Here is an 11091-nt window from a genome sequence, read left to right as displayed (position 1 = left end):
ATTACAAGACGGACCCTTAATTTTGCTGCAGAGACATTCACTCACTGATTCCAAATCTAATTGAATGTTCCCGAAGTTTGAATTTTTAAAAAGATTGATTGGATTTTTCTGCAACAAAATTAGTAGGAATTGATTTGTCTTAACTCTTAACATTGATCAACAGTTTTATGTTTCTGTTTTCATTGACAAAGATGCTTATGGTGATTGTGATTGGTGTTGAATGTAATAAACATATCCTATAACAGGCAAAACGAAAAACAATAGCTATAACACTTATGATACATTTTGAATCCTTACTACTACTTCATCAATGCCTCAACTGCTTTGTGTAAAGCACTACTACGATTTGGACCTCCTCCTCGACGTTTAAACAGTGAGTGAGGTCCGTTCCACACGGAATTGTGGTTGTTGTCATTAGGGAAGAGAGTTTCACAGAGACTTAGAAGCTGTGGGTTTCTGACTTGGAACTTTTCTTGCATCTTCATTCTCCATTCTTTTCGCTCCAACTCCTGCCGTTTCTGCAATTTTCGATGTAACACAAGCTATCTCAGTCGTGCTTATTGCTTAATCAACACATCTAAAAGTTTCAAACTCTTTCTCTGTTGCATATAGCAAAAGAGAGGAAGAAAAGTAAATACCTTTTGCCTTTGGAGTTGTTTTTCCTTCTCTTCTTCCTCATTCTGAGTCGATTTTGGACCTTCAACAGAAGCTAAAGTAACCAATTTCTCCGCAGCACTAGACACAGGCTCATCGTCAGTCTCTTCTGTTAATCTATCAATCGATTGAGTCTTATCCTCTACATTAGCTTCGGTTTTATTTTCACTCTCCACTTCAACATTTTCCTCTTCCTCCTCCACGTCGTGTTTCTCATTTACTCTCTGTCTTTTTGACACTGGACTATCTAGTTCCACGATTTCGGTTTTTTCTTGTTTAGTTTTGTTGTTAACATCAATATCCATGTCCTGCTCATCACCCATGTTTATTGATGAATTATCCACAGATGGACTTCCCGCAGGTGAAGATTCCTTTAAGAGAAAGATATTCATAGTTAATATATGTTACAAAGTTAACACATTGCAGCAATCTGAAGTCAAAACCTTGGTGGTGAGTGGGTTATTTTTGCACCTAAACACTTTGCACACCAAGATTTATGTGTGTCATGTTATTAAAACATATTACTAACCTCTTGTGCTCCAGAATGTCCTTGAGAATCTCGTTCACGTTCTCTTTTGCGTCGCTTTAAAACACATATCGCACACATGCAATCGCTCTTGTGGTGCCGTCTGCAAGCGAAAAATAATGATAGCAAATGAAAACTGACACCAATCACAGTTTTAGAGGGCAAAGGAAGGGTACAGGCTCTGTAGGAACTATCAATTAAAAAAGAAACGCAAGATGTATGAACTAGGCCACAGAGTACATTTTGGCAAAGAGAAAACCATATCCAGCTACAAAATCTCTGCTTTAATATCCACTAACTAAGATTGGCTATGGTTAAGCAGATGTTGTTATGGTAGCTTTGTAACATTGAACTCGACGACGACACATTTGAAAATGAGGCCCTACTTATAAGAGGAATAAAAGTTTCATTTACATACCCATGGCGTTTATGGCTCTTCTGCTTTGATTGACTGCCTTTGCTGGATGCCTTCCCACCATCATCAGTATTTTCTGATCATAACCAAAAAATTCAAATAAGCTAAATCGTAGACACATTTACTCATACCAAAATGCATAGCTGATAGATACAATGCAATAGTGTATTTACACTTTCCACATTAACATTTCTCTTTATACTTTCGTTTCACATGAAATTCCTTTTTTTTAATGGTCGTATATACATATGGTTAGACATCTTTTAAAATCGAAACTTATAAGAGAATTAACTGACAAACAATGCAAATTAGACATAAGGCGGTAACTGTAGTCAAGTGCTTACAAGCCACTGCATTCATGATCAAATCATCTAACAGCTCTGGGTGGATATATCATGAACAATATTTTTTAAACTAACTTAGTTTTCTTATACTTTTATTACAAAATAGGATTACATGCATTTCAAGTTTCAACAATGACATTCATCACAGCTAGAATCAGCAATGGCCCTTGTCAGACATGTGCTGATTCAGAAGCAGGAGCTTCAGAATATGTTCACAATGTCTAGCTTCCTAATATGTTCAGAAAGTCTACCATATATACCTAAGAGAACCAGAAACGTAGCTATCTCTAAAGAGCTACCAATTTAACAATGATTCAGCACAAGAATAAAAACCTACAGAAGATATATTTTAGTAATACCTGCTGATTGCTCAGTGTACAACCCTGCTGCAGTCCAGTACTTCATGAAATTTTTCTTCACTCGCTTCATCAGATCCACTATATAATCACCTTTCTTATTGTATTTGGAACAGTTATTCCAAATGTACTGGACATCCTTGTAAACATCTTCAGAATTCATATACTTGTTGCCTTTTTCAAAATTATTGCATATTGTTCCAAAATCCATAGGTGTCTTGATGATATCAAAATAGTCCTAATCACATAACCAGAGAACAATTACAAGTGTTAGACATCAATTCTGAAACCACTCTCAAAGCAAAAGAGAATAGAAGATATCAAACGATGCCATCTTAGTGTCCCGTGGCAGGGACTAGGGAATCACACTACAATTCATTATCCATCTTTTTTAAGAGGCTAATTTAGTCAAAAATGATAAGAAGATGACAAAGTCAAGGCGTTGTCTTTCTTCTACTTTCATATTGTTAAGAAAAATGTAAATCATAAGAGGAGAAAATTTTAATTTGACAGTACCCAAAAGCCAAGGTTATCCCTAACAGACACAGACAATAAACACTGTATACTAACACAGCCATGTAATGGAGATATGTGAAACTTATCAAATGTATAGAAGAACAGTTAAGTTTTCACAACCCAAGGTTACTATGGATCAAAACATCATCCCAAAATAATGTGCCTCTATCTAATAACGATGAAGCTATCTACACTTACAGGAATCCCAAGAGCTTCAGGGTTCACAGGAACATTAAAGGGATCAGCAGCATCCATCTTCATTATCTTCTTAATCACCTAGAGCAATAAGACACCAAAATACAGTAGATGACATTAGGCATGATATTCAATTTCAAACAAAAAGTAACTATCAAGATAGATATATATTAATCTGAGCATACTGTAAGAGAATCTTCCAGTTCTTGCTTATTGTATCGTGAATTTTGATCAGTCTTCTTCTCCTCTTTCTGCAAAGAAATTGGTGTTCTTTCTGGCTCTTTCTTACTAGCTTGAGGATTCTCATCAGCCTTTTTCGTCTCCTTTTGAACTACTACTGCATCCTGAACCTTAACAGCATCCGCACTCTTCTCAGTAATCGAGCTAGACCCATCTACCGCTTTCGAAGACTTAATCTTTATACCCTTAGTTTTCCTATAAACATTCAGAAACACCGGCCTTCTCTCAGGCAAACCCGGAACCAATTCCTCCTTTTTCTCCGCAGGCTTTTCACACACCGCCTGAGAACTAATCTTACCACTATCATCGCCACGCAACGTCTCATCAGCTTCTGGTGGTTTCGAAGTCTTCAGTTTAACCTTAACACGCGCAACTGACTTGACAGCCGCAATGTTATCAGCTGGATCTAAACTCCCAGCAACAGGTGAATTACCACTCCCAGTAGAAGAAGGTCCATCAACCTCCATTTTAGATTCATGTTCACTGTTCTCACACTCAACAGGACCTTCAGAACTCTGCTCTGAGGTTCGTTCCTCCGCGTTTTCGGTTAACTCAATCAAATCCCCTTGTTCAGTAACAGACTTGGACTTTTTAGACTTCTTCCCTTTCTTATGTCCTCTTTTACGCTTCATACTCCTCACACAAAAGAGACTCCTACAAAAACCAAATCTTTGAATCTGAATCAATCAACCCATAAGGCCATGAAATCAAATTAAGATTGTTTCGATAACACAATCGTGAATCACGAAATCCAAAATCTATATATAATCGAGATTGAATAAGATTCGAATTGAGAAACAAGAGCAGAGAGAGAAATTTTACCGGAAAAGGAAACCCTAAATCAAAGTCGTGAAACCAGAGGAATCGAGAAGATCCGTCCGTGGTGGCGAGAGGAAGAAGATGAAGAGGGAAGATTCAAATTTAGAATGAAAAGTTTGGAGGGAAACTGAGATTTTTACCAAAACGAACTTAAAAACTAGACCGGCGCTTCTACTGGCTCACAAAAAATCCTTCGAACGTCACTTAAGACCCGAGACGGAGCCTTCCCGAGTTTTTAAGATTTTCAGATCTGCGAACTTTAGTTGTTACGTCGTCGTTTTACATCGTGGGCTTACCAAATGGGCCTGTTGAGATGAGAGAGTATGTTCTTTTCTTTTTGGTTCTCACTTCTCAGAGATAAAAATCTTTTTTTTTTTAAATAATTTCTAACTGTATAAAAATAAATATTAATCATAAACCTAAAGTTATTAAAGAAAAATTTAAAAATTTAAAAATATATACATATCATTCTTTTAAGTATCATAATAAATTAAAAGTGTAACTAATTTTTATTAAAAACTATATGAGTTTGGTTATTTAACTTTCTTTTTGTTAATATATGTTTCTTTTCTATTTATAACTTTATTAATTTTCATGGTCACAAATTCACAATCATGATTTTTATTACAGCAGTAAAGGAAGTTTAGAGTTGAGACAAAAATGATACAAGTACAAATATTGTTGATGTTACCATTGATTTGTTTGTTAATGTTAATGTTACTCATGTTATTGTACTGCCCACATGATTGTTATAGATTCACCTTCTACTAATGTTATACGACCTTGCAATTATCTCATTCAACTTCAACTATCAAAAGCGATTCAAACGACCTTACAAATATGCCATACAAATGAGGGAGAGGGAGTGACTCTAACCGGATCGTCAACATTGTATAAGAATTCTATGTAAATTTAGTACTGTCCAGAAAAAAACGCGAGCAAAGCACCTAAACCAAAACCGGACAAACAATTTATTTATAAACTTATTTTAAAATCAGTAAAACCAAAAATTAATAATTCACTATTAATTTCTAAAGATCATAAAAAAACAAACCAAAACCAAAAACAAAAACCGCACTGAAATTGCGGCCAATCAACCGAAAGTAAATTGAATTACAAATGTATTTAATATTTTAAACTGGAAAATATCGAAATTACTAAATAACAACATATCAAAAAACGAAAACCAGATGAGAGGTATTACTAGACAATATCGAGTAAAATTTAGGTTTAGTATTTATGTAGATGATTTTTCAGAAAAATAATTTAGATAAAATTAGGATTTACAATATTTAAATTTGACTGCTTAAAAGAAATTAAATTTAGACTTTAGTATACCATCTTTGTAACATTTTACAGAAAATAAAAGAAACAAATATTGTTTGTCAAATTATTCGTGAGAGTGCACTTGACGACACTTGAGTGAAGTGTTTTCTGATTATGAATCCATGGACCATGGTGATATATATTATTTACAAAGAGTCCTCATCAGCAGATCTTTTGCTCACAAATAGAGATTATGGCATTCTTGTTTCAACCATATAACAAGACAATACAGATTTATATGTTACATACATTACCAAAAGGGATGCTTTCTCAGACTATGCCAATGAACCTTCATGTTCGCGATATATCTCTTCCGCATGAGCTGTAGTTACATAAACTGCATTGGCGAGCGAGCTGTTTTTACGGCCGTAGAAAACATACACTATCACTCCAATTAGCAGCCATACCGATACACGAGCCCATGTCGCAGATCTGTAACGTTAGCAGCTCAAGAGATTAAAAGAAACAGTTGAGAAAGAACACCAACTATCACCAAAGGACACAGATCCACATTAACTTTTGCTTTCTTCTTAAAACTATACATACTTTCAGAACTCAACACAATTGTATGGTTACTTGTCTCATGTTTGATAGCATGTGTGTAGCTATAGAAACAAGCATAATTAAATGGTAAATGAAGACGCAAGTGAGTGAAGAGATGCGAACCCGAGGTTAACCAAGAGGTACATGTTGATGAGAATGCAAATAATCGGCAGGAGTGGGATAAACGGGCACATGAAACCTATTGAAAAAGGAATGTCCACAGAGTTTTATTACACACAAGACATATAAGGCCTAGAAGTTTATTGTGCGGTATACAGATTGTTTACTAAATCAATTATGTAGCAATACCTCCAGAATGTCCAAAAGTGTGTCTGGCATCATCCTGATCTATAGAACTGAGAGCAACCAAACCAGCAAGGAGGAGACTTCCACCAACACCACACAATGAATATCTAAGAAGCCTGTTAGCCATTTGAAATATTAGAAAGAAAGAGCTAAGATAATTAACCAATAAAAGTTTTGAGTAAAAAGATAATGATGAAAACAGACAATGTTGTGCTAACTGACCCTGGAAAGCTCAGGCTTGATGCTGCATAACTTAAAAGGAAAGCCCCAATACAGGTGAACATAATGCTCCATCCAGCAACCATCCTTCTGTTTTCTTCGCTTAGAACCCCTGCAAAATCATTGACCAGTGTGATGTTTGTGGTAAAACATGTGTGTTCTCCACAAAAATAGCTGAGCTTCGTGATGTAACTTACAACACCCTAGAGCTTCTTGATTCTTGATAACTGGGAAATCGACCGAAGCATCACTTTTGCCAATTAAAGGTTGTTGAGTGCTGCTATTGGAAGTGCCTACATGATCGGATGACTTTGTTTCACCATATATGAAGGAAACAGAATCAATCCTCTCTTGAAGAGACGAGGGAAGAGGTAGCTCATCTGGAGGAACAAATCTCAGTATCAACACTGATACTGCCACCATTGTAAATGCCAGAAGCGTCCCAACACTCACCTGCACCATCAGAAGTCCTCAAATACTTGATAACTGGCCATATAGCAAAAACGTTCCCATAGACCAGAAACTACAAAAGGAAAACAATGTCTTACCATCCCTGCAAGCTGTGAAACATCCATAAAGAATGCTAAGGTTGCCGCGCACAACCCAGTTGCCACGGTTGCTTTAACCGGAACCTGTGTGCGTCTATTAACGTCTGAAAAAAGGGAAGGCAGCAGGCCATCCCTAGCCATTGCCATCAGAATTCGTGGCTGGAAAATGAAAATAGTCATATTAAGTAACAAGCACGCACCAATGAAAACCACCTAAATTTTTCTGACAAGTAATTATAACACTGACTCGGGAGTCAAACTTTTTTTCACTGTTTATCAGTATCTAACATTGACTCTTGATACGTGTTGAGAAACTTTACCTGAGGGAGAAGGGAACCCATTAAAGCTGAGCAGAGAGCCATAACAGCTCCTAACGTTATTAAGTATCTACATCAAAGTCCAAAATGAAAACGATCAATCTAAAAAAAAAATGGCTAAGACGGTGAATTGACTGGATCTTAAACAATCATATGCTTACACAGCCCATTGCATGTCATTACTAGCGAATGCAGAGGATATCGGGGTGTCAGGATCCATTGCATAGTAAGGAATTAAACCAACAATTACAATGGATACCATCATGTAGAGAGAACAACAGAGCAAGAGAGCTAGACCAATACCAATCGGTAAATCCCGTTGGGGATTTTTCACCTGCACATAGATGTGAATAGCATTTTTCAGTACCTCTAAGTGCTTGAAAGGATGCTTAAAAGCAAACTAATAGAAAGCCTCTAACGAACATAAACTTGCAAAAAGAGTATGAATTCCAAAATTTACCTCCTCTGCTGTACTTGCAACCGAATCAAACCCAATGAATGCAAAAAAGACTGTAGCAGAACCAGCAAACATTCCATCCACTCCAAATGGAAAAAACCTAAAGGACAAATGATTAATCTTTAACTTATCTTAAACTACAATGACTGAAGTCATAGTGAATGCTCATCTTACCCTGTCGAAAGTTCATATCCAGCCCAACCTGTCTTGAAGCCCAGATAACAGCCAGCTACTATGACAAATAACAAGACACACACATTGACTGCAGTTACAATTCCCTGAGCAAATGTGCTCTGCATAGAAGATATTACCATATATGAGAATACAATTAGAACGGATTTTAAATTTATCCTGATGTGGGAATCAAAATCATATAAAGCTTGTACCTCTTTTATTCCCATGCACAAAAGGCCAGTTACAATGAACACAAGAATAGCAGCACATGGATCAACAACAACATCAAGACCTGGGATCTGGTGGCGCGCTAAAATTGCAGGCAAACCATCTTCACCACCAAAAATCAGTGCCTGCAATTTTGTTTGTCACCCACTAAGCTTTAGTGACACACAATTGTAAATGCTAACAGAATATAAATGTGAAAAAGAGATAAAATCTTCTTTATGTTTTCATTTTTATTCCATAACTTCAGTTATACAATAAGAATCCATGAGAGAGGAAGCATTGATAGTCCCCACACAGTATTCAAGCTATGTAATGTTCCTCAACTAATAGACACATCAAACCAGATATCCCATGAAAAAAGATTTCAATAGCTAGCTCATCGTCATGGAGCTTCCTAGACAGATTGATGAATTATCAAGCAAGGGCTTCATGACAGAAAAAAACCAACAAGATAAGGATTTAAAGAAGACACCATGAATCAAAACTATACTTAACGCTATCAGCAATGCCACACAAAACAGAGGAACTCAAGTAATTTGCATATTGTAAAATTGGATCAAAAGAGTACAAGCCAATAAGTTACTGACCAGATTTGGTGATATCCCACGGGCAACAGCTGACCCACCAATCGTGTATTCCAGAATCAACGCCCAACCAATTATCCACGCAACACTAGATAGCAACAAACAAAGCCCATAACTCAATAAGAAACAAATCCCCATAACTCAATAAGAAACAAATCACTATAACTAAATAAGAAACAAATCCCCATAACTCAATAAGAAACAAATCCCCAAAAAAACTCTTATAGAGATAACACAATAAGCAAGTAGTAATCATTTGATTACCCTTCACCAACACAAATGTAGGAATAGTGATAAGCACTCCCAGCTGAAGGACAACGACTAGAGAGTTCAGCATAACAAAACGCAGAAAGACCAGCAGCAATCCCAGCAATAAGAAAAGACAAAGCTAGAGAAGGTCCTGAATGCTCTCTCGCAACTGTTCCTACAAGAATATAAACTCCAGCTCCTATTGTTGCTCCAACACCTATACAAACCCCATACACAAGACTATAGTCAGAACAAATCACAATACTTTAATAAAAAACGAAACTTTTTCAATTGAGCAGACAAAAAGAATCAAACTTTAAGAAACCCAGAATCACAAAATGAATTTCACAGTTAAAAGACGAAACTTTTACACCTGAATCCTCATCAAAGGATCAAACTTTGAGAGTTCAAACAAAACCCAGAACATGAAAAAGAAAACCCTAGAGATAGAAGAATGAGAAATGAGGTTACCAATAGCAACGAGGTGAGGAACAGTGAGGGCTTTAGCGAGCTGAGGACCCTGAGGTTTACCATTAGCAGAGTCAACTTGTTTCCTTCTCACCAAACTCCTAACGTAACCCCATGAATGTCCACCTCCTTCCTTTTGCGTATCCACCAAAAAACCCATCAATCAATCAAAACACACAAATCTCTCCAAAACTATCTTCAACAGAAGAAGAAGAAGAAGAAAGAAGAAGATTCAAAATCTGCCTGCTCGTTCCCTGAGATTTGACTTTTACAAAAAAATGAAATCTTTCTCTTCTCAAGAACAAAGAAGCGGGCAGAGATTATTAATAAATGTTTTTGTTTTCTCTCTTTCTCCTTTATTTGTTCTTCGTCTTCTGTTTGTGTTTTATGGATTGAGAAAGGAAAGTGATTTTGATTGATTGATGAAATGAAGGAAGAAGAAGAAGTTTTGTGTTTGCGTATAGAAGTAGAAAGATGAAAATGATATAAAATTAGTAAAGAATAATAAGAAAATATTTAATTTGTAACGTGAAAAAACGAGCCACTGACAAAAACGTTATCCGAATCGCCTCTTCCAAAATTGTTTGGGTCAAAACGTGTTTCTTGCCGTTTCGACAAACTTCCAAGTTTTCGTCGGCCAATCTATCTTTTTCCTCTGCCCTAAAATGTTTACCGGTTTGATGACTTTGAAACCATTGTTACCACTTATCAGTTACTTACCACCTCTATTAATTAAAATTATAAATATACAACAAAAAAATACTAATTAAAAAAATCTGTATAATATTTTACAAAAATTCAAAATTATACGATTTTTCACTTAAAAACTAAAATACTTTTTGCAAAAAAGTACATCTAGAAAAGAGCATTAGTATAGGATTTTTTTTTGGAATTTCAGAAATACACCTTTTCGATTATCACTTTTCAAAAATATCTTTTCAAAAAATTTTATTAAAAAAGCCACAAAAATGTTGAAACTTATCCAATTTGTGTGTCGATTTATAAATATATACACAAATGACTTTTATATAAATGTAAAAAATTATAAAATATTTCACAGATACCATAAAAAACATTATAAAAACTTTAAGAAAACTTTATAAACATTTTAAAAGCCGTGTAAAAATGATTTAAGACCTTATAATTATTTAGGTGGAATCCCTAAGTAGTATTACTATCTAGAAGTATCTTAAACCATATAAAATTTTATAATTTCTCATAATTAAAAATGATATTTTTAATTATGGATAGAAGAAAGAAGTATTTTTGAATAGGGTACATCAAAAGAGGCATTTTATCACAAATTCTCTTCTTCTTTTTTTTTTTTTTTAAATTACAAACAAAAGGTTTTTACAATATGAATTATTTGAATAATGGATTTTATTATTTTATCCATACGTATACAATGGTGAAAATAAGAAAATAATTGTCTTGTTTATTTCTGAATAATATTATAGTATTGTCACAATTTTTTAACTATGTTAAAAATATCTTTAGTATTCATATATTGTTATTATCAAATACCTCTTAAAATACAGTTAAGATTATCCAAAAAATATTTGTTTTTATTAAATAATAACAATAATATATTGGTAATTTTTTTTTTC

General features: G+C 35.0%; 2 protein-coding genes across 3 annotated transcripts; both read right to left on the bottom strand.

The window, feature by feature from the left end:
* Positions 1-133: 133 nt before the first annotated feature.
* On the bottom strand, positions 134-4258 carry LOC17895980 (bromodomain-containing protein 3). 2 transcript variants are annotated; one of them, XM_023788347.1, is made up of 8 exons: positions 4069-4258; positions 3192-3915; positions 3010-3087; positions 2299-2533; positions 1599-1671; positions 1184-1283; positions 639-1025; positions 134-518 (listed from the first exon to the last, which is right to left on the bottom strand). In XM_023788347.1, the coding sequence occupies exons 2-8, from the start codon at positions 3876-3878 to the stop codon at positions 300-302; spliced, it is 1779 nt and encodes a 592-aa protein (XP_023644115.1). In that variant the 5' UTR covers positions 3879-3915; positions 4069-4258; the 3' UTR covers positions 134-299. The 2 variants fall into 2 exon arrangements, with proteins under 2 accessions (XP_023644115.1, XP_006302042.1); XM_006301980.2 differs by having other exon boundaries at positions 3192-3900.
* Positions 4259-5473: 1215 nt separating this feature from the next.
* LOC17895614 (cationic amino acid transporter 2, vacuolar) lies at positions 5474-9922 on the bottom strand. The gene is made up of 14 exons (XM_006300794.2): positions 9488-9922; positions 9032-9233; positions 8771-8855; positions 8168-8308; positions 7956-8074; positions 7785-7881; positions 7486-7658; positions 7328-7394; positions 7008-7166; positions 6657-6912; positions 6463-6571; positions 6244-6356; positions 6058-6133; positions 5474-5823 (listed from the first exon to the last, which is right to left on the bottom strand). The coding sequence occupies exons 1-14, from the start codon at positions 9642-9644 to the stop codon at positions 5667-5669; spliced, it is 1911 nt and encodes a 636-aa protein (XP_006300856.1). The 5' UTR covers positions 9645-9922; the 3' UTR covers positions 5474-5666.
* Positions 9923-11091: the final 1169 nt, after the last annotated feature.

Source organism: Capsella rubella, unplaced genomic scaffold, assembly GCF_000375325.1.
Source record: "Capsella rubella cultivar Monte Gargano unplaced genomic scaffold, Caprub1_0 scaffold_2, whole genome shotgun sequence".
Lineage (NCBI taxonomy): Eukaryota > Viridiplantae > Streptophyta > Magnoliopsida > Brassicales > Brassicaceae > Capsella > Capsella rubella.
This window is presented reverse-complemented; position numbering and strand designations above follow the sequence as displayed.